The 25,334-nt window shown below is 33.1% G+C and overlaps 1 protein-coding gene across 3 annotated transcripts in view; it reads right to left on the bottom strand.

The window, feature by feature from the left end:
- Positions 1 to 1,552: 1,552 nt before the first annotated feature.
- Positions 1,553 to 25,334, bottom strand: part of LOC128674234 (connectin-like) — a 45,519-nt gene continuing 21,737 nt past the window's right edge. For 2 of the 3 annotated variants that reach the window (XM_053752696.2, XM_053752698.1), the window contains exons 2-3: positions 7,402 to 8,470; positions 1,553 to 3,894 (exon numbers count right to left, since the gene is read on the bottom strand). In XM_053752696.2, the coding sequence (XP_053608671.1) occupies positions 3,428 to 3,894; positions 7,402 to 8,437 (1,503 nt within the window). In that variant the 5' untranslated portion in view covers positions 8,438 to 8,470 and the 3' untranslated portion in view covers positions 1,553 to 3,427. Of the gene's footprint in view, positions 3,895 to 7,401; positions 8,471 to 13,132; positions 13,247 to 25,334 lie in introns of all 3 variants that reach the window. The other variant, XM_053752695.1, reaches the window with a different exon arrangement.

Genomic DNA, 25,334 nt, shown 5'->3' with positions numbered 1-25,334 from the left:
ATTTGTATTATATACTAAATAAACTTCATATCGCGGGCGTGTCATCTGTGTCTTGAAATCCACGATATCTATTTCAATGTTTGTCAATGAATATATAATATTAACAGAAAACTGATACTTTGAAAGGTACCTATTAACCGCAAAATAGCCAACTGAAAGTTCTCGCCCTAAGGGAATCTGTGTGTTCGAGAGCTGTGTACAGGTATGTACAGTCAACAGCACATCAACCTACCAAAATTCATTTGAACTCACCGCTATTACCGCGCCATAGAAGTTCATGCAGGGTAACTTGATGTGCTGTTGACTGTTACATAGTCCCAATTCGATTCTAAAACTTGTGTGGGATTAAATTAGCTCGTGTGCTCGAAAATTGTTATAACTACCTAACTGTTAAGTACCTATTTTGAATGTTTTCAATTCCAATTAAGCCATTTACTTCCATCGATTCTGTGTTAGATATTTTTAATGTTTAGATATTTTTCATGTTAAAATTATGTACATTGTTAATTTTAAGTAGCCTCTATAAAATATTGCGAAAGTTTGTGAGTGTATGTGTGTATGTTTGTTACTCTTTCATGCAACATCTACTGGACGGATTGTTATGAAATTTGGTACACGGGTAGAATATAACATGGAATAACACAAACAATTTTTTGTCCCGAAACACCCACGGGAGCAAAGCCCCGGAACACATTAAATCCCAACTAATATTACAAATGAGAAAGTAATTTTGTTTCGTTTGTTACTCGATCGATTGTTATGTCATTTGTTACACGGGTAGAAAATAACCTACAGTAACACATAGGGTACTTTTTATCCCGAAATTCCCTCGGGAGCGTAGCCCTGGGGCGCAGCTAGTAATCAATAAAGGTAAAAAGTAAATAGATAAGTAATGGAAAAGTATCAATTTATTGTTTTCACACTCCCAATAGAATGAATAGATAACATTATATATATATTTACATTAATAAATACCTAAATGAAAATTAATTAGAATATATGTAAAATTTAGGGTAAGAAGATACGTGCTAATCTTACGAATATTCGCAAACAATATCAAATAAAATCATCATTAATATACAAATTAACAAGGACACCTCGTCCAGTCACCAAAATCAGAATCACTACATTTTGAAATTCCACTCTCTTGTCTAATTTATTCGACAGCAACGACTCCCTTATCCTTAATATCCCTGACAATATGTACGTTACGATACAGCTATACAACAAAAGTTAATTCTGTGTTTTTATCTACCTTAGTTTAATGTAATAGGCAACCAGAAATGTATCGAAAAATCTAGGTATTTATTTCATACAATCATACGGTTTTAGTTGATCAGCACGGCGAAGATATGTTTCAATTCGATATGTTTTCATATTTCAAAATATAGATACATATGAAGCGGTGGTGGTGTAATGGTTAAGACGCCCGCATGTGGATTGAAAGGTCTCAGGTTCGTATCGTACTCGTGCCATATGAGTTTATATACTAATCTGACTCATATATAGTACTTATCATAGATCACCAGGAAACCTGAACACTGGTTGACTGTTTAGTTCCCTAGTGTGTATGTGACTACCTGCCACTAGGTAAGTAGTCGTAAAAGTCATGTCAGATGCCTTAAGGTGACTTGAATGAAATCTGACACCAGTATTAGCAATAACACACTTGATATGATGATGTTACATACATAATTAGGCATAGACTAGGGATATCCACTTGCCACGATACTGACAAAATATCTCATTCATTTCAAAATCATTTTGATCAAATTTCGCGTTTAGTCACACCCATCAGTGGCACAAAATTATTCCAATAATTTAGTAAAATAATGATTTTTAGGATCCCACCGCTAGGAAAAGGCCTTTTATTAAGGCCCAATGATAAAAAAGTCATTAAATCGCTAGTCGCCGTCAAAAGTGTTATTGTACTCCGACCCTTACTATTTAGGTAACTCGTGCACAAAACAATCTTTGGTATGTAAATCACGATGGTTTTATGAATAAATTAAACTATGAAATTAATATTCCAGATATCCGGGCATACAAAACAACGTTTGAAATGAGGGAAAATTAAATTAATTCACTTTGAGGTTATTGTAATACCAATAAATTACGGTTTTACAACAATATTCTATAACAATAATGATTTTAGTATGAATAAGTTCATTTTGATTCACAAATCATCTTCACAATCATCACTGTAATTAGACATTCTATGCAATAAAGCTTGTACTGAACTCAAGACTATTTCAAGTAGGTACCTACCCTACATTGTTAGATGCCTTTTATTAGTGTATGTTGCACCAGTCAACGGAAAACCACAAAGTACGCCATTTTGTCGAAACGACGGCGGCGCGCAGGTAAATACGTCAACGTCAAAAGTGACTGCTGCAACTCACCTTTAATTCTCAATCACAGAAATTAGAATAAAGTTATAGAAATGTGAAGGCGTTCCTATACTCAAGGTTATCTTCAACTACAATACATCTTTTTGAACGATATCTTTAACAACGGATAATTCGTGCCACGGTATACTCATTGATGGATAAGTAGTGAGTTATTTTAATTTTAAACATATTTATAATGACAATACAAATGTTTTAGCCGGATCTCTTGAATGGAGTTATAAAATATTGAGCCATTATTTTAAAAAACCGACTTGCTTCTACAAAATTACGTTTTCAAACAGAAATTTTTGAGTTACTTACATGATTATAATTAATGATAATTGATATATTCAAATACTTACTTAATTATTAAGTGATATTTACACAAAATTAAATTATTCTTTATTGGTACATCTTTCTTTTCACTCTTACGTGCTACTTAATTAATATTTTAAATGTCTAAATCAAAATTACATGATAGCTAACTATGTTCTAATTCATATACCTTTTCGGAAATCTTCGAAATGTGTTACTGTTACTACACTTAATTAATTTTTTTTCATTGTGACACAGAGTAAGTTTAATAAGGTTGAAAACAAAAAAAATTTTCATAAATCAGTTGGGACTCAGTTGGTTTATTGTTCGGCAAAGAAAATAATATTATCAAGTATAGTTTTTGGTTTCGCAAAAAAAAACTCGACATTATAATTCAGAAACCTTCGGCCCTACTTCGACCGTGCCTGGAGGCATGGCCCTAATATGTGCGGATAGACTTTAAAACGTCTAGATCTATTCCAGACTCGACGTCGCTAAACTTCGCTCGTAATTAACACTAACTTTTGAAACTTGCACCTTCATACCGTTAACTTCTAATGCACTCTTGCGATATTTCATTAATTTAAAGCCTTAAATCTATTTACACTGTTAAAATATCTAAATAGGTACTTTAAATAACGTAGTACGAAATCAATTATTACTGATTAAATGTGTAACTGAGCTGTATAATTTATATTTACAAGGCCTTAGTCTCAAGAACACTACAGTATTTTAGCGAGTATTATTAAAACTATCCAATTTATTGGTACTAAGCTCTTAAAACTCGATGAGGTCTTATAGTATTTCACTTCGTCTTGGGTGGGCGGCGCGTAGGATGCCTCATAACTAAGTCTATTAGGACAAGGCAGCATATCTTTGGGTATTTCCAGGAGTTTCCTGCGATATTCTATTTTAGACTCATCAGTTTCTGTCTCCTGATCTTGCATAGTTTCATCGTAGTTGTTGTCTTCGTCTAAATTTTCATCAAGGTCATCGTAATCTTTCTTGATGGTGTTTATACTCAATGGTGTTTCAATCTTTTCCACTTTGAGTATGCCTAAGTTTATTTTTGTTTTCGAGTCCATGATGCAGTTGAGTCTAGAAAGAGATGCCTTCAGTCGTTTGCTTCTCGTTTCGTTTCGTAGCTTGTGCAGCCATGACAGACGGCAGTCACATGTAAGTCTATTACCTGCAACAAAATAGTCAATTTTACAAAAAAAAAAATAAACGCCACTACCATCCTTAAATGGGCTAAGTATTTTATTATTTTCAACCTAATCAAATCAGATATTTTTTTCTGTTGGTAAGACGAAAATTAGACCGATTTTGATGAAAGGCACGAAGATAGATGAATAGTTCAGGAGTAATGTTTGCTAAAATAGCAAACGTTACCCCTGAACGATTCATCCTATGGTCGCTAGTAGTGGGATAAATAAACTCTCAAACGCACATGGTCTCCCACCGCTTATTAGCAAGGTATTCTGAGGGCTTTGGTTGTAGAATATCATATTTCTCGGAAATACGTGGAGGCATATCTCAGCTATTCTAGCCTCAGTAGAAATAAATGGTTATTCCAGATGGAAATAGGGTTATTCACACCACACTCAAGTGTAAATATTCATAAGTGTCACATTGAAAAAAAAATCTGTAACACTTATTGAGTGTTTTAAACCTGTTTTGTAAAGTGTTTTTACATTTTTTATGATCTAACTGTCGACCTTGGAACGCAGCGGCCGCGCTGTCATTACCATAAAGGGGACCCACGCACGCAATACAATTTTTTAAATTTTAACAAATACAAGAATTATTTTCACTGTCCTTTCTCAACATAGATTTAAAAGGGCGCCCGCGCGCAGTATCACTGTTTCTCAAGAAAACTGACGGATCATACAAACAAATTAGTTTGAGAACAAATGTCTGGCTATGCCGCTTCCGTCTGGACTTAGCAAATGGAGTAAAGCCACAAAGTATTGACTTTATGTCAGGATGATATGCGTGTTAATTGTCTGACAACTAAGAATGCCAAAACCATGCGAAAAAGAAAAGAAAAGTGAGGTGAAAGCAAACGGGGAAACGCTTAGACGAGAGAGATATGCATGGAGCCTAGTATGTTCATTTCTATTCTGCTAGCTCAGAAAGCAATCTAGCGGGTAAACAACCGCAGAACTGAATTAACACAAAGCATTGTAAATCACAGCCAAACTAGCATTGCACTGGTACAGTCAACAGCGAATTTACTTAGACGATTTGACGATCTACGCTTTGTAAGGCAATCGAATATTAATACTATAATATACTAGTCATTTTACATTTGTTTACGAAATAATGTCACCGGAGTGAACGCTTCCTAACATTGTGGTTTCCTTGTAAAATATTTTCTTTTTATTAAAATAATTTTATTAAGGAAACATTTTTTTTAATATGTTCAAAACTGAACTGAGGCGTTTTTTGATTACCTTAGCTGAAATTTTTTCAGGTTATTGTAGTACCTATATCACGCCGAGTGAGATAAATATATTATTTTCATAGTTTTTTTTTTCATAACAATAATAATTATTTATAGATTTTTGTATTTAACTAAAATAAAACGACAGAACACAGAACAATATTTTTTCGGTCTGGGAAAAGGTATATTATTATCCAAAGGATACTTGACATACAGTTGACTGTACTATAAGAAGAACTGATTTACTTATTCTATACTTCTTGTTAGTTATTCACATAAAAAATAAAGTAGTAATGAAAAACCTATATTGTAAGTTGACGAGAAAATTGCCTGTCGAGCTCAAGATGCCGAATAAAACCGTTTCTCCATAATGGTACTCTAAAAAAATCTCCTCAATTAAAAAGAAAATATACTTTTACAATACTATCAGGACTTTTTTATTTTGAAATAAAGTGTGTGGAATCATATTTTTTTCTTAATGATGTGATGTTTTTCTTGTATGCTTATTTTGGCTTATAGACTAATTTGCTCGTATTAAAACATGTTGCCTATTTCAAAACTAATTTCTTACTCAAACCGAATGGACATAGCAAAAAGCTATTAAATCATAAACGAAAAAAGCAATGTTGGCAGTTTGTTTATGAAGTAGCTACGTTACTCAACCCCAAAATATGGCCGTTGTAAAAACGTCACATCAGTTTCAACATTTATTTACAGGACTGCATAAAAAAAAAGATTAGTTGTTGGCCACAAAGAAATAAAAAAATCGATATACCTAGTTTTCTTTTTTTTTAGAGCGGGTTGTGCTAGTCAACTTTGACGTTGACATTGGGAAATGGCGGGCTTTGCGTTTTTCTGCGGAGGTTAAAGTTAAACTCAAATATGCCTGTGTAACTCATCTGTATTACAATCCAGTATTTAGTTGAGATGGTTTTGTTCCGTCAATGTCAAATTATATTATTAAAATTAATATTAAAATGTGGGCTATATAAACACACGACTACTTATTTTTACCTGTAATGAAGTTCATTTCGATATTTTATTAGGAATCTCCAAGACGCAGAATTTAAAAATTATATATTAGTAAATATATAGGAACAAATCACACATATTGAGTTAGCCACAAAGTAAGTTCGAAACTATGTTATGGGATACTAACTCAACGATACTATATTCTATAACATGTACGTAATATAGATAAAAATCAATACTTAGGTCAATCTGAAAAGGATAATTTTCCATGATGACCTGACCGGGGATCAAACCCAGCTTGATGACCATTGGCCACGGAGGTCGTCAAATGTGGAGTACACAATCTATGAAACTTATTCGGTCGATTCTTAATTAAATTTAGAATCTCACTCAAGAAAAGTCACATGGCCTGGTCACATTAATAGTTAATACTCTGTAGTTTTGTGTAAATGTCAACATGATGTTTAATTACCCGATTACAAAGGCCACTGCCTCGGGCCATGGCAGCCATTAGTATTTTGTGGTTAGTGGTCAAAGAGCTATTACTAACCCTTTGGGTTTGAACTATATGTTGAATGTATATTATAATTAGAGTGGGTTGCACCAGTCAACTTTGAAGTTATTTTTTTCTAAACTTCATCGTCGCGCATTTCAAAGTCTATGTCAAAGTATACTGTTGCAGCTCACCCTTAGAGCGTGTTCCCATTGTTCAGTCGTATTCCGTTGTTTTCTATAGATTTTTACAATGACATGCGTTGCTGTGCATCGAAACTTCAGCGTTGATCCGTCGACGGATGTCGTAACGGAGTGCGACTGAGTAATGGGGACGGGCTCTTGGTATATAGTATAATTCGTGTGTTAGTATTCATGTTCGAAATATGTCCGCTTTTGTCTGTCCCGGCATTGTTTGGGTCAATCAGTCTGGATAAAAGATTTGTATAAATTTAGATTATTCATCGGATCGAGAGCCACATAAAATGAACATTAATTTTATGTGGCTCTCGATCCGGTTCCGAGACCACTTTATTTAAACTACAGTACCATAAAAGTAAGACAGGCAAGGCAAGGACAAAATCAAAATCGCTAAGACACCTCTTTAAAATAATAATAATAATAAATATGAGAGAGAAAATCTCAAGGGCGTCTCATCTCCCTGCACTCATTAATAAAATGCCCTAATAAGAGCTATAAGCAAATCTATTTCAAGTTTAAATAATCTAATATAATCCCTACTCAGAGACGAAGGACGGTAAACTGACAAAGTTTATAAATACTCACCATCTAGGGAGATTAATGCATAATGTGTCTTCATATTTTCCAAGACATTCTGCACGGCCTCCTGCCTCAGCGTCTCCAAGTAATTATTCCTCAAGTCCAAAACATTCAACTTGACAATTTCATCCAGAACACCTTCGTCTAATGTTGCCAACTTATTATCGGCCAAAGAAAGTTTCCTCAATCCAGCCAACCCTCCAAAACCTCTGTCTGATATAAATTCTATTTCGTTCCCATCCAGGTAAAGTTCCTCAAGGCTCCAAAGTTCCGCAAATGCCAAGTCACCTATCATCTTTAATTTGTTGCTTCTCATATCCAGACTAATCAAATTGGACAGACCCTGGAAGTTCTCTCTTATGACGACAGTCAACAAATTGTTGTCGAGATCCAATTTTATCAGATTGTTCAGATGTTTGAAGCAACCGTCATGGAGCACGCTTATTGTGTTCTTCGACAAATATAACCTCTGCAAATTCGGAAGAACGTAAAACACGTCCCTTTTCAGCTCCGTGATCTGATTTTCCACTAAGCTGACGTTTGACAGCATTATCAGATGAGCGAACGACATCGTTTCCAATTTTGTGATTTTGTTCTTTGGTAGAATTACTTCCCTCAGTGTTGTGGAGTTCGTGAATGCGAATGAGGGTATACTAAAAATCTTAGCGTATTGTATGTGGAGGTACTGCAGGCGTTCTAGTCTGATGATAACTTTGGCCGGTATATACGTCAGACCTCCGTCAGCTCTGACATTGAAACTGAGTTTTTCTATTTTTGGTTGTGAATAGAAGTTTGACCAGAAGGGATCATCTTCAGCAATGCCGCCATTGAAGACCCAGCAGTCTGCTTTTGTAGCCGATTTAATTTTAATACTTTCGCAATAACAATGCACTTTCGAGACGCGATCTTGTATGTCGCATATGTTTACGTAGTGCGAATAGTTTTTGTCGTTCTTCCATCGTCTTTTATCGTTTTGTCTGCTCTCTGTCACATTTATCTCAATGGTGGCGGCTATCATCAGAATTAAATATTTGAGATTCATCTTAATTCGCTATCTCATCGGCGAGTTTTCCATCTGTAACAATGAAAACGGGAATTAAATGTAAGTTCTTTTGTTTCATTTCCTACATAGAGTAGATTAAGTATGTTGTCCACTTCACGTCGATTACTGCGATATGCGTTATATAAAATGTGTAAAAAGTTTTGCTGTATATATACAGCAAAACTTTTTACGAACTTACGATTTATAAATCGTAAGAAGTAAGCCTAGAGTGAGTTAAATTTACTATTCATTACATAACAAATTCGTAAGTCAATGGAAATAAGATTGAACTATATAAACCTATATTTATGAACCTATACTAAAATTGCTCTACAGTCACACACTCTCTACAGTCAATATCAGTATCAAATATAGTGCATGTCAAGTAGTTACAGTTAAAGGATATTGGGCATTTTTCTATGAGGGCTGGGCATTAAACGAACACAAATAAATTGTGCTGTATTATTGTACCTAATTTAAGTCTTAATATCCACTATATATATGTTTTATCCCCAAAATAAACTGAGTATTAATGTTTTAAATATTATTAAAATATATAAAATAATTAAAAATATCTGTTCTCCTAAATAATAATATATTTCACTGGTTTACGCCCATTTTGACCTAGATCCTTTGCAATCAATTTGGTTCATATACCTATACTTGACCGTACACGAAAGCGACACAATAAAATAGTTTTATGATCAAATTTACAGTTATCGTAAATTTTCAATAAAATGCGCAGAAAAGCACACCTATCTTATATATGCACCTATCTTATAGTGTACTGCGGGCTTTAGCGAAACGATCCGATTAAATTGTACTGAAGTCAGACTTTAAGTAGCCATTACTGACTTACTTAATTGACACTTAAAGATTGTTCGTAGCGATACCGAAGTGGGATCTTGTATTTCAATATATACTTATTCTTAGTTTGTGGCTTAATAAATAAGGTTTATCTTGGAGATATCATTTATGCTGACCGTACATTCATTCTAAAAGTCTATCCTATCTTTACATGGGTGAATTTCACGGGCGTTTTGAACTCCGCCGCGGGCTCTCATTTGTGTTTATTAAATTGTACCATACACAGTACAATGTTAATTTTATAAATGTTTAATTTAAAAGAAATGATTCTTTTTTTTTTAATGTCAGACACGAATGAAACGCAACACGCCGCGTTCAAACAAATATTGTAAAACCAAGGAGCTCTGCCGTGTCTGTTCGCGATAAGCTCAATGACTACTGCACGGATTTTGATGCGGTTTTCAAAAATCAAAATCAAATCATTAATTCAGAAATTAGGCCTTCACAGGCACTTTTTCACGCCATATTCTAAATTAAATGATATTTACCAAAGCTACAAACTACTAGCATTTCGAAACGACTACTGCTGAGAAGAAATGCCGAAAGAAACTCATTCAAACAGTGTTGGTCCCTATTATGTCAGAAGGGCTTACCATTTTTCAAATATAAATGTATATATATTTTCACCAATAGATTGTGATTTCTGAATAAGATTTTGATGTATAATGTATTTATTATATTTATTTATTTTTACCCGAGCGAAACCGTCACAGAAAATGGACATTTTTAAAACATTGCAGCATACAATATAGGAAAATTCTCATCAGGAACATTTCCACTGTACTGTTGTTACTACATTTATAGTACGAAAAAATCCTTATTTATCAACGCTCCTCCGGCAGCCATAAAAAGGCTCTTCCACACCGTAATATCACACAACAATATGCTACCGAGATAATAATTTGAGACTCGCAACATTGGCTTTCATGAGAATTTTACTTGTCACTTTTGCACGTAAAATATTAATGTTCAGAGTTCCGAAAGGAAAAATGAATGGATTCGACATTTTGGTAATAATGTTTATGATCATATTACAGTTCAATGCCATTAAGATGTATGTAATTACGTAATCTCTCCTCGTAGTCGTGGCCAATACGTTAAATGAAACCCACAACAAATTTCTTGGCACTATTAATGGAGTTCTCCATTTCACAAACAAGTTAGTAAACGTCACGATGTTTTCCTTCACCGGTAGCAAGTAACATACTAATATTATAAATAGAAAAGTTTTGTTTTTGGTTTGTAATGAATAAACTAAAAAAACTACTACTTGATTAACCCTCTAGCATTTCCATAATAATATATATCTATATTATTATATAATATTATATTATTATAATAATATATATCTATATTATTATGGAAGGAAAGTGTTAGGAATGGTATGAAGATCTTATAAGCGAATGAAGGTATGACAGAAAACCAGTTGTGAAAGGAAATTACAAAATACGCCGAGGCCATTTAAAATAGGATTCGGTAAAGAGCAAGAAGACCATTGGATGATTTAATATGAATAAATCTATAATTCTTCTATAATTAATAAAAAAATCTATAATTTATAGATGAAATCAAAATCAGATGCTAATCAATATCATATATTTTAGCGTTAGCTACAATAAATGTGTAGTGTATTATTTATTACTAACACTGGTGTCAGATTTTATTCAAGTTGTGTAAACGAATCTGATAAGACTTTTACGACTTCCGTCATATAACGATGGTCGTATTCACACACTAGTAAACCAGTCTGCATTTATACAAATTTTCCCACGAAATTTTCCTTGAGCGGATGCATTGGTTTAAACGAAAAATTTATCAAATAATGTCTATTTTTTTTAAATTTTCGTTTGACTAATAACATTTGATCACACCAATTTAATCACGACTCTTTGATTTTTGTGTCAACCGATTAAGCATGCTGTATGATTTGCAGGTTAATATTTAGAGGTAAAAAAAAAGGTTTTCAATTTTCGTGTGGGCGAGGAGTATTAAAATGATTAAAACTGAGTTCTTTTCAATCAACTGACAGTTTATTAAGAGACAGACAAAAAATTAAATACAAACATTGGTACTCTGCATACAGTTTATAGATAGCGCTATTGGTATCTATTATAAATATTTGTTGTTATATATTTAAAACAAGGCACCTGGAGACTTTTCTCTTAAGAGGAAAACTATTTAAAACATATTAACGATAAACGTTAAAATTTCAAAATACATGACACGAAACGATGCAGCGCGACGTGCATATTTTGTCATCTTAACATGCACCAAGTTTAACAAGTAAAGTAGTATGTCGCTACAAACTACTTGCAACTTTTAATAAAACTACGTGCATTTTTCGTCAACAAACTGTGTTTGATGTTTGAGATTTTTAAGGGATTTAATAAAAGATGTTGTATGCTCTTAAAAATAACGAGATTCCGGTATACCTTTTCATATTTTGATGTTTCTACAGAATATGATTATAATTATGTTTTTAATATGGACCTTGAGCTCCGGCACTTAACGGCTGCGAAAGAAACCGGGAAACGCTTGGATGAGAAAGATGGTTTAAATTATGTTTAAAATTTTCTTTTAAATTAAAATGTAATAACCTAACAATCTCAAAAAAAATCCACAAAAAATTTCAACATTTTCACACTAAATGAATAAACAACCAATATATACATAACTAGATGTTGCCTAGGGCTTCGCTCCCGTGGGAATATTGAGATAAAATATAGCATATATTTTATCTCAATATAAGCTTGGATAAAGTACCTTTAATATAGTTATATATAGTATAGATTACGTTTTTTTTATAATAAAATTAATATATTATTATCAGTTCTTGATACTGTATAAAACAGTATAAATATTTTTTTTAACTTTTAATTTGAAAAGTAGTTACAAAGAATCTAGTGTTATATTAATAACTTATATTTGACATAATAGATTTATTTGTTAATTTGTCGTTAAACGTCATTTACGATGATGATTTCGTTCTAGCACCGCACCGTATCAAACGAACTTAATGACCACAGGAAATTCGTATTAACCAATTGGTTTAATTCAACTGTTCTTTACTACAGCTGTCCATCCAGTTATTCACGCTCGCTAAGTTAAGTTAAGCTATCTCAATTAAGTTCATTATACACACTCAAAATATATTAGATGATAGTAGAAACTTAATTTATGTATTGGCTGCCAGTATTCCTTTGTGATGCTTGGAGAAGGTTGCAAGGTAGACAGATTGTATTGGTTGTCATAAATACAAGTCTGATTATATCAGTTTTTTTTTTTGTGTGTACCTAAAGGATATTTATTTGAAGCGGTGGTGTTGTAATGGTTAAGACACTTGTGGATCGGTATGTCCCAGGTTGGAATCCTACTTGTGCCACATGAGTTTGTATATCAATCTGACTCATGTCGTCTGGTCGATGAGTAGTTTTCATCGACCACCACTTGCTTCCGGTGAAGAAAAACATAGTGAGGAAACCTGTATAATTGTAGATTATTGTGTGTGAAATGGAGAAAGCAATGGCAAACCACTCGATTAATAATGAAAAGAAAGTTGTTATGTGTATTTCATTCCACGTAATTACCACGACCCTCAGCCATGAAGAATACGACAATGAAGAAAGGATATTAGGGTATAAGTCAACCGAATTTCAATTTTATACCCAGAATATTATAATGTGATATTTTGCAATAAATTTATACACATCGTTATAATTGTGACTGTACTTTTTAACTTTAAAAAAGGGGGAGATTCTCTAATGTCCTTATGTTGAGAGAATGACAGAGATATTATAGTGTCTAGGTGTATATATATTACCTACTTACATGGCTATACTTTCACAGGAATTTCGGGTAAAAAAGAGCTATTTTGTTTCAATCCTCTTTAATTACCAACCATTGGAATCCAGCGGCAAACAGACAGTGATATGTCTGCGCGGGCTGGAAATAGAAAATGTATTTATGTAGTTTATACATACACATATAAAAAATATATGTTTAAATTAAAATTTACATAAACATTTTTTGTTTCCAGCCAGCAGCAAACAAATATTATTGTCTGGAAACATATATGTGTATTTTAGTATGAATTTACACACCATTTCTTGTTTCCAATTATTTAAAATGTAATAGAATTTGTTACTTTATAAATATTTGAATCTCTCTGGACCACAACACGAAATATATAATATTAGACCGATATTTGAAACGTTTTCCTATATTTATCTTCGTCAAACAAACGTTTCGTTCAAATAAATGTATAATGCTGGTAAACAGTAATGGAGAAATTAAACGCATTTATTTATTCATTTTGAATTCAACTCTCGAGGGAAATACACGTGTAGATTATTATTTTTTAACTTTGTGGTGTCACGGTCGGGCAAAAGTTTGATTTTTAATAATTTAATAGTCTATGACTCAATTTAAAAAGACAAATACAAAATATTCCTTCAATATTGAAGTTAACTTAGTAATTAATCAAACGAAAATTAAAAAAAAAATACATTAAAAAAACAAAAACAGTTATTAAGAAGCCAACACCACATCATGAACGCAATATTTAAGGTAGCTGTCAAACGAACACAGGTTTTATGCAAACATTACCTAGTTGTGATGTCACTTCTATGTATCATTTAGTATGGAGCGTTTAGATCAATCCAAAAATGTGTGATGATATTTTTGTCATCTTTCAAAGCATTATCACAGTATTTAACAATCTTTCGTTTCCATGTAATACTCTCTTTTTTGGTTGCATTCGGATCTGTGACGCCCCAAAGCCCGTGGTTAGCGTAAAAAAAAAAAACAATTATATTTGGGCTATGATTTTAAATGCTACCCGCCTGATTTCAACCGTCATTAAGAATGCTATCTTTGCCTATTAGCTGTTAAGACTGTGTCCCTCGTACGACATCCAGGGGAGGGTATGGAGTGGCCCTATTCTAGAGCAGCACTACTATTTTCATGTAAGACTAAGGAACCCTAAAAACATATAGCTATCAACTCACCTAATAATCTTATCTAAAAGCCGGAGTTGGAATTACTTAATAATCCGTTCGTTCCGCCGGCATTCCCATTGCCCTCATTAAAGTTAATTAATGGTAGTTAATGTTTTATTAAGTCTTCACAAACTTTAAGTACAGTTAAAAGCATTCGTTTTAATTTCAATTGTACTCTCTATCTCATTTGAGCTTTATCTCGGTTCTTTCTTCTGCCGTTATGGTACGCAACTTTCTAATTTGTCTTCAACACTTATCACTATATACTATGTAGTAACAAAATCGCTTCCCGCTGTCTGTCTGTCCATGTATGCTTAGACCTTTAAAAAAATACTACGGATTTTGATACAAGTTATTTGAATAGATAGTGTACCTGATGAAGGCTTAGGTGCATTATCCGAGCGAATCCGGAACAGGCAGCTAGTAAATTATTAGAGTATGTTTTATTATTAATTCTTAAAAATTTCAGTTGAAGATATCTGCTTCAAAATTGAGAAGCAAGATTCCACCCGAACTAACAAACAAACAAACATACATACATACATACATTGCAAGTTAAATAAAAGCTTTTAAAAATCCTGATTGATTATGATGAAGTCACATCACTGTAACATTTACATGTGAATACTTAAAAGAGCTTAAATAAATAAATAAATAAATATATTAGGACAAATCACACAGATTGATCGAGTCTCAAAGTAAGTTCGAGACTTGTGTTATGGGATACTAACTCAACGATACTATATTTTATAACATATACATATATGGATAAACATCCAAGACCCGGGCCAATCAGAAAAAGATCATTTTCCATCACGACCCGACTGGGGATCGAACCCGGGACCTATCGATCCAGTGGCAAGAACTTTACCACTGCGCCACCGAGGTCGTTAAAGATTAATTATGCATAAAGTATTACAATTATGCATAATTAATCGCTGAATTTATAAACTCAAAACATGATCAATGGTATTGTCTTAATCATATTGTAACGATCATTTAAATTTTGTTTTCATCCAAGACACACATGTTTCAATTGAATTAGTTTTATTTTTTATAGAGGGTTTTGTCAGAATTGACTACGTCACCCTCATAGGTGATAACAAAAAAAAACAGTATTATTTTATAATATAGACGGCGGTTCACACCGGCCATTAACAATTGAATTAGTTGATATCATAAAAATACATTTCAATAGAACACACAACGCGAAAGCACATCAAATAAGCATGATTTATATAATTATTTTTATGTTTTGTTTTATAATACTATTATAACCCTTGTGTTTAGTGGCCAGTAATATTCACTTTTCATAATAGACTCATGTGTACAAAACTCATTAACAGTGACGTAACTAATGGTTATCATCAATCAAATTCTTAAACCTTACAAATGCACTTCATAAAGGTGTGCTTAGGTAGTCACTATATTTCAATTAGTAAAGTTTAATGACCTTTTGCGTTATTATCAAAGTTGCAACACCGTAGTTCACCCAAGAGGTTTATGAGTGGACAAAACCGTAGGGCGACAAATTTATGTGCCCTGTGATAATAAACAGGGAATACAGTGCAGGAGTTATAGTCACTAGATGCGTCTTAATAGTTGCTAAAAAGTAACAATAAATTCACAAGATATAAATTGTTTTCTACAAAATCAAAATCAAATCATTTATTCAGAAATTAAGCCTTCACAGGCACTTTTTCACGTCATATTCTAAATTAAATGATGTTTACCAAAGCTACAAACTACTAGCATTTCTGAAAGACCACTGCTGAGAAGAAATGCCGAAAGAAACTCATTCAAATAGTGTTGGTCAATATTGGCCCTGCCAGAAGGGCTTACCATTTTTTAAATATAAATGTATGTATAATTTTAATGTAGATAGGTACAACACACCCTATCTATTTATAGTTAATTCCACCTTGGAGTCAATTGGAGACAATTGGAATTTGTGAGGATGTATGTGTGTATGTATGTTTGTTACTCTTTCACGCAAAATCTACTGGACAGATTGTTACAAAATTTGGTACACATAGGGAATTTTTTATCCCGAAATTCCTACGGGTGCAGTATTATATAAAAACAAAATTATATTGTTTGTTTTTAATATGCACATAATAATTTCGTCTAGTTTCTGTTTTAGCGAATGTTTGACACATGACACATCCATAGGATCTAAATCTGCGGTACTGTTAATAAATTAAGCTAGTGCAATGTGTACAGTGACATAGGGGCGCGTCATCCTTTTTACTGGAGGCTTCGGGGGTGATTAACTGTCATGTGCCCAGGGCAGAATTAAAATTAGAGACGAAAATTAGTTTTTGAATAATAAAGGTGCAACTGAGAATGCTGTTGAATTACTAAAATTGTCTTTTGGATGACTCTCGTCAGAAAAACCACATTAATATTAGTACCACGTTATTGTTTTATTTTGAAACGATAATTTATTATGAAAAGTGAAAGTGACTCGTGCGGTATTATATACTATCCTAATCCTAAATTGACGACCTCGGTGGCACAGTGGTAAAGTGAGTGCCCCTGAACCGAGAGGGCCCGGGTTCAATCCCCGGTCGGGTCATGATGGAAAATGATCTTTTTCTGATTGGCCCGGGTCTTGGATGTTTATCTATGTATGTATTTGTTGTAAAATATAGCATCGTTGAGTTAGTATCCCATAACACAAGTCTCGAACTTACTTTGGGACTAGCTCAATCTGTGTGATTTGTCCTAATATTTATTTGTTATTATTTATTTATTTATTACCTTATGATACCTATACGGGTGGAACAGCACATTTGTTTTGTTTGAAATGATAAGAAGAAAACAACTACACAAATTACTAAAATTTATATAAAATATGTATATATACAAAAGCGTACCGCTCTATCTACACATCTTAACGGAGACACGAACGTGCGGAGAAGGATAAACGTGGGAAATACACGTGTATGAAGCCCCGGTCAAAAGCTAGTATGTTTATAAAACAATACTTCTGGATGAATTTCACAAGCGTTTTAAACTTCGTCGCGGGCTGTCATTAGTGTTTATTAAATTGTACCATACACAGTAATCAATTTAATTATCCTATTTTATAAACAAATAGAGTACTGGTACATTGTTAATAGTTTATAAATGTTTAATTTTAAAAAATATATACTTTATTCAAAAAAGAAATGTCGGACACTAATGAAACGCTACACGCCGCGTTCAGACGGTCATGAAATTCACCCTTTTACGTGTATTATGAAAACGTAATATGACTTTTCGTTGGTGTTCAAAAACACACTATAAAATACAGAAAACAGACGCAATCACACATATCGAAAGTTGTCCACTCTATGCTCTTTTCACGGTTTTATTTGTGTTTTTTTTTTCAGTTCACTAAATTTACCCAGCAGTGGTTGAAAAGGGATCAAATTTATGAAAATAAAAAGGAAATTTTTCACTGCACTGTGCTATATTTCCGTGCAACTAACCATGTAAATGTGTTTCAGAATTCATTTTAAACCGGCACTCTTCAAAAGCGGCTGTGTCTGACAGCTACCATATGATGGCACCACATGAGATAATATCAAAAAGCAGTCTTCACCTACTGTCAAATGGCAGCCGTTATTAGGAGAAAAATGGTTTATCGATTCGGTCCTTAGACTTCGGTCCCGATCGACTACTTCCGAAATTCTTCCGAGACCTGTTACCATGGTCCCGGTTTCGTCCGGTACTTGTACAGTACCAATCGCTTACCGACCCATTTGTCTGTACCAAACTCGTAAACGCTAATTGGTTTGGTATATTTCGTACATTTGAGCTTCTTAATTTCAGCTTCAGCTCCCAAATTTATTTTCCTAAATGTATGTTTTATTTTGTTCAAGTGTGAGTTGCACCAGTCAACTTTGACAAATTCATTTGGCCTGACATTGACTTTACCTGCGCGTCGCCGACGTACATGTAGACAAAATGGCGTCTATCGCGTTTTTCTGCGCTTAACCGTCAAAGTTGATAGTTACAAGTCTTTTTCTTTACTTAAGTATGTATAACAGCGACTGTAAATATAATTCTATGGTAAAGCATGTTGAGTCTAAGATTTTATGTATCAATTTACATGAAATTTCGCAAATAAAATATATTTTATCTTCCTTATAGGTATTTATCTTTACAATGAACTCTTAGTAGAAGGCAAATTACATTAATTGACTCCTTCAATAACCACAGTATTTGCTTTAGATTTGGAACTCTTCTGTCTGTATTTTCTCATGTGGTGAATTGGCAACAAAGTTTCAGTGCTCCAGAAAACACATTTTTCCAACTAGGACGTGACACATTTAAACCAACGTTTTTAATGAAAAAATGTTGTAGAAATGATACCTTGTGAATCTACCTTATATGTTTTGAATAAATGGGTTTCCTAGGTAATATATAATCTGGTTAAAACTATAATTTTCCATTCCAGCTCCTATTGTCATATTATTTATTCATCGTCATCATATCGAGTGTGTTATTCCTAAGACTGGTATCGGATTTTATTCAAGTCGCCTAAAGGCCTCTGACATGACTTTTAACGACTACTTGCCGCCATCTAGTGGCAGGTAGTCGCATACACACATAGTGAACTAAACTGTCCACCAGTGTGCAGGTTTCATCACGATGTTTTCCTTCACCGGATGCAAGTGGTGGTCTATGAAAATTAGTATATATGAGATTGGTATACAAACTCATATGGCACGAGTAAGATACGAACCTGAGACTTCGATCCACAGGCGGGCGTAGTAACCATTACACCACCACCGCTTCAAAAATTGAATGACTGTTATTAATATAAACTCATCACTTTAGTACTTATAATGACACAAACAGACGCATAAACTTAAAAAATGAATCTCAACATCTTTCTGATGAAAATATCGTTGTATTATGCGCTGTGTAAAAACTGTTCCTAAGAAAATGTGAGACCATGGCCCTATTTTAGGTGAAGAAAAGAAAAACATTAAAATATTAATTTTATCGACCCGTGTAACCAACAAACTCGCAGGTTAGTTGGCAAAGCAAATATGCTAGTTACCTGGTTTTTATGCGAGACATACTGCTCTAGAGGCCAAAACAAACACACTATTTGCAGAATCTATATGTTTAGGATGTCCGTCCGTTGTTCCTGACGCAGCCTTAGGGCAAAAAATGAGGTGTGAATGTACCTTAATATTATTTCGGTATGTGTGTGTGTCTATTTTGTCGTCGTGTAAAAATAAATTACTGCGCTAGTGCTAAGGTAAAATTTAGGTATTGATCGATTTTTTGCTGTTATTCTTAAAAAAATATAATTTATATGGTGTAATAGATAACTTATTATTTTAAATAATTAGAGTTATGTTTATCAATTTCTTTTATTTTATTAGCGAAAATTAAGTATCACAGTTATTCTCTACTAAGCATGATAAATTAAAGAAAGATCCCTTAGAAATATTTGTATAATATAAATGGAGTGTTTGACTGAGGATTTTGTTGTCTTAGAATTGAATATTGCTTGCCAATTTTTATTATTATATTTATTGAAAACAGTAAAATGTTTAAGTTGTGACAAGCCATTTCCTCTTCATGTCTAACCACTGTTGTTGAATAGCAACAGATGCCCAGATGCGCACCAAGAAGGCTGAGTTTATTAACATGGAGTGTTTTTGAAAATGTAAATAAATAATTTGGAAATGAGATGGTCAAATAAATATAGAAAATATAAGTTTCCCTGTTAGTGAATATTTTATAAATACTTATGAGAAATAAATTCGTTAAGCATATACATAGTCGTTGCAAATGACTTTAATACGGACATATGTCCGTTATTGTTCGTCAATTTTCAGTGACAGCAGAATCCGCACTATTCAATCCAGGGTTTATCCAGGTTACTTGTAATTAAGGGTACGCACGTCAATTGTACTATAGACAACCGGTTAAATTGACCGCAACCGAACCGGTTTTCCGGTTAATTGCGAACAACGAGCAAAAACCGGCTGCCAAAACGATTCCTACAATAGCTTCATTAGTGCGAGCAGAATTTCAATTCGTGTAGCTCCACCAGTCATTATAGACGAATCGCTTTGTATCGCCAAATTATCTATTACATAAATACAATGAGGTGATTTTGTGTTGGTTGATTGGATTTTAAAAACATTAAATTTTTACTGAAATTCACGCGCGAAGCCGCGGGTTAAAGCTAGTCGTACTTTGATTATACGGTGAAACTAATACAACACGCGCATCTGATACAAAATAAAATATATTGTGAGTTACAAATATGTGACATACAATGGTATCATTTCACTAAAAAAACTCCAAAAACATTAACACTAACCCCGTTATTCATACAAAATCATAATTGAATTGTGTTTTGTCCCTATAGCATTGTATAATATTTGACATTGACATAAAAAGACAAAACATAGGTACTTTAGCTTAAAGTATACTTCAACTTATTTATGAACGGTCCTTCGCCTTCGGCCACTTTGGTAACTAAACTTACTTAACCAGATAAAAGAGATTATTTTTCTTTAGTTGTGAGAGAATTTTGTTACTTACCTTCGTTGATCAAATAGGTTATATCTAATATTGAATCAACACGATACCCATAGCAACTTTATCAGCTAGTTTCGATTCGTTATTAATTATAGTTGGCAAATGAACTATATAATAAAGCATTTGCTTATTAAATCAATAGCTAACATACAAACCTTATATGTAACAATGCGTTTAATTAGTAAATGCATTGAAATTTTATATCAAACTGCAATTCAATTTAAAAATATTTAAAATCAAAATTTATTCAGAAATTATTTAATCAGACACGAACCTTATTTATTGTATTAAACAAAAAAATCTTAATTTATATCTACGTGTTTAAACCGCGCAAATCCTACTTAAACCAACATTATTATAATGTTTCCTAACAATCGTTTAGAATATCAAACAGACAGACCACACAAGAAAAGGGTATTGCAAGCAAATTGATGATGTAAAAATTTATTCAATACTTATTTAATCAGACACGAACCTTATTTATTGTATTAAACAAAAAAATCTTAATTTATATCTACGTGTTTAAACCGCGCAAATCCTACTTAAACCAACATTATTATAATGTTTCCTAACAACCGTTTAGAATATCAAACAGACAGACCACACAAGAAAAGGGTATTGCAAGCAAATTGATGATGTAAAAATTTATTCAATACTTATTTAATCAGACACGAACCTTATTTATTGTATTAAACAAAAAAAATCTTAATTTATATCTAAGTGTTTAAACCGCGCAAATCCTACTTAAACCAACATTATTATAATGTTTCCTAACAACCGTTTAGAATATCAAACAGACAGACCACACAAGAAAAGGGTATTGCAAGCAAATTGATGATGTAAAAATTTATTCAATACTTATTTAATCAGACACGAACCTTATTTATTGTATTAAACAAAAAAAATCTTAATTTATATCTAAGTGTTTAAACCGCGCAAATCCTACTTAAACCAACATTATTATAATGTTTCCTAACAACCGTTTAGAATATCAAACAGACAGACCACACAAGAAAAGGGTATTGCAAGCAAATTGATGATGTAATTGTAACTACCTTTGTCTACATTATACTTACTCAGAACCCAATACCTCACTTCCAATACCCTTCAGATCTATTTCCCTTGTTAAGCAATATCATAATATCGTATTTACAGTTACCCAACGTCCTAGATAAGCGACAAATGCACGTGGGCGCGAGTTTAGATAGCACGTGATACCCCAAGCAAAGAAAATATTGAAAGTTTGTACAGACGGACGAACGAACGCCTCCTACAAACATCACCTTTAAATTTTTTGGGTTGTCAGTATTCATTCGATGTCGTCTCAACCGAATTCTTTACCGGAACGTCGTTCGTCCGGAACTATTCATATTTTTTATTATATTTTACGTGTAGCCTGTGTTGTCAACGTAAATGTTTAAACGCATAGAAAGTGTCGGTTTGCATTTCACCTCTTACTATTGAATCGTTTCGAAGTGAAACGTAACCAATCAATCATATTGCGTTGTGGGTGTCGTTGCGTCACAATGACACACTGTGATTGGTTAGTTGCGTCTCACTGCAAATCGACTCTATGGTGAGATGTAAATGGCAAAGTCGCACTACGCACGTATATAGTATACCACAGCGCAGTTAGGGCATCCAGCTGTTATAGGAATACCTGCGATATGTCGAATATACTTTATGTTCGGTCGATAGGTAACCAATTATAAATAATAATATGTCATTTAATACGTATGTAGTGTGGAAATAGCTCATTTTAATTGTACTTGGTGGATACCTACTAGTTCTAATGACAACTATTGAATTGAAATAATTTATTTTCAGGATGGAAACGGGTGGTTCTGAGAGCATTTCGACCGCTGCGGCCGCGCTGTCGTTACAATTTTTCAAATTTAAATAAAAAAAACAAGAATCTGCTTTACTATCTGGCTTGAAAAATAATTCTAAACTGTAATTTAATTTAAATCTGTATTATAGTAATCTCAATTTTATGAATTGAAGAAGCAAGAAAATTCATGGGTCGTAATGAATCATCCAAACACGACTTTAATCAGTAATTAGTACCGGGGTAGCGGGACTATCGTGTGAAATTCATGGTAAAAATTATTATTTTACTAGATTTTGCCTGCGGCTTCGCACGCGGAAGCAGTAATTTTTCCGGAATAAAATCACCCTGTGTCCTTTCTTCACACTTCAAACTACATTTATACAAAATTTCAAGAAGATTGGTCAAGTAGATAGAGCGTGAAGAGGTAACAAACTTACTTTAACATTTATAACATTAGTTAGGATTTTGCTATTTCACATTCGGCTCTATAACATAATATCAATAGCATTGTGATTGGTTTTGTGTACTTCGATGCTTTTCATGTAAAATTTACATGAAATAGAAATAAAAAAATATTTACATTTAACACAAACAGACCGCAGTGAGCTATCGAGAAAAGAAATTATAACTTATTTTGTAAATATGTACAAAGTGTGGCCCTAATCTAATATAATATGTATTACTTGTAAGACACATTGTGTTTTCATGCGATGGCCAAGTCGATCTGTTTATTTAAAACCTAAAAGATTTTTAATATTATTATGGTAATTACTTGCGTAATAACTTAAGACAGAAGGTCCCTTAAGTAGGGACTAAATAAATTAATCGACTTGGTAACATTGATCTCACAAATGTTTATGGTAGAAAAACTGAGCTGAGCGAGACTTGGGTTTTTTACAGCATGTTTTTGATGGCATCATGTATTTATCAGTAGTTTCACCCGCGTGTATGCGACTACCCACTAGCTAAGTAAAAGTCATGTCAGATGCCTTTAGGCAACTTGAATAAAATCTGACACCGAGTGTTAGCAATAAAACACTCGAATTGATAATGATAAATGTTATGAACTTACAAACTTAATGTTAAAATGATTATTTTAGCATTAAGTTCGCTATTTGTTCGTAAGTATAATATAGTTATTTGCTTGTAACAATAAAGTTTAGTAAATAAAATAAGATCACAAAGTTTTGTGAGACTGTGGAATAAATCCGAAATGGTTCTGCAAACATAAGGAGACTTTGTTTGCTCTCACTGGAAAAATATCCATACGTAGCCGGTACGATGCGAATTTTGATGCGAGCTCACGAATTTCATACACTTTTCATAATGTTTAGGTAAAGCTCGTGTCGTGATCTAAATATGTTAAGTCTAAAATTTCCACATAGAATTTAAAGAATGAAATGTCAATCAAATAACTTTGCTATTCTCGTTTTGTATGTATTTTATTATATGGTGTCGTGCATGTGGCGTGGTAGATGTCGCCACATATCTATAAAAATAAGTACCCCTATTGCGTCTATCTTGTCGGTTTGTTTGTCTGTCTACTCGCGATAAACTCCAAAACTACTGCACGGATTTTCATGCGGTTTTCACCAATAGACAGTGTGAATCCTGAGAAAGGTTTAGATATATAATTTATTGTGTCTTTACCCGAGCGAAGCCGGGACGGGCTGCTAGTATAGCTATAAATTAATAAATTGTTTAGTTTATAATTTAATTTTAATATCTTTGTAACACATGGTGGCGAATAAATACGAGTAATTATGAATTATAGAATCATAGAAATTTGAATAGTATGGGCCGCCACTATCATATATACATTATTTATAATTAAAATTAAAGTAAAAATATATATTATTATGATATTATATACATAAATTATTATTAGTTTAAATACATATCAAAAATTACCTAGAATGCTTAACGACACACCCTCTTTGGATTGCCAAACTCAACCGTTTGCCAAAATAGGCGTCCTTACTTATTAATTCATACAATTTAGGATTTTTAAACCCTATCTTAAGAGCTTAGTTACGTAAAAAAAATACTATACTTCTTAAATTTTCAAGTCTGAATCTGACAGTTCTTTATCCAGTTAAGTAACGTCCTAAATTCTCGGAAGAGTCGAGTTCTTAGTGTCAACACGTTGGCACAGATGAGACAGCACTATTTTTCGCCTGATAAAATGCTGAATATATCACTCTAATCTCGCCTTAAAGCCGTTAATATTCAAGTTGAATAGTTTAGGCTACGTTTCAAGTTGAGTCTTAATGTTTAAGACTAGAGTCTAGCGATCTCATGTTTACGAAATAGGTATTATGAAAAATACATGTCATGCCATCTCCACTATAGGCGCATCGAATTAGATATCCCGGACATAATTCATAAATTCGTTGTTTTTAATATATATATATTTTAATATTGTTATTAAGTATCAACACTATATTAGTGACCAAAGCCGTTAGTGCGATATTAGAGCGAGGTAGTTCGAGCTTGATTGGTTGATATTGTTAATGGATGAAAATATTAATAGGACTGTATTTAAATAGGGCTGTTGTAATAAAAGGTCCGGAGGTGATGAAATGCGTGTATTCGTCCAGAATGAGAAGGGGAGAGAGAGAGCGAGAGAGGGGGAGCACGCGGG

This window comes from Plodia interpunctella, chromosome 12 (genome assembly GCF_027563975.2).
Source record: "Plodia interpunctella isolate USDA-ARS_2022_Savannah chromosome 12, ilPloInte3.2, whole genome shotgun sequence".
Taxonomy (NCBI): domain Eukaryota; kingdom Metazoa; phylum Arthropoda; class Insecta; order Lepidoptera; family Pyralidae; genus Plodia; species Plodia interpunctella.
This window is presented reverse-complemented; position numbering and strand designations above follow the sequence as displayed.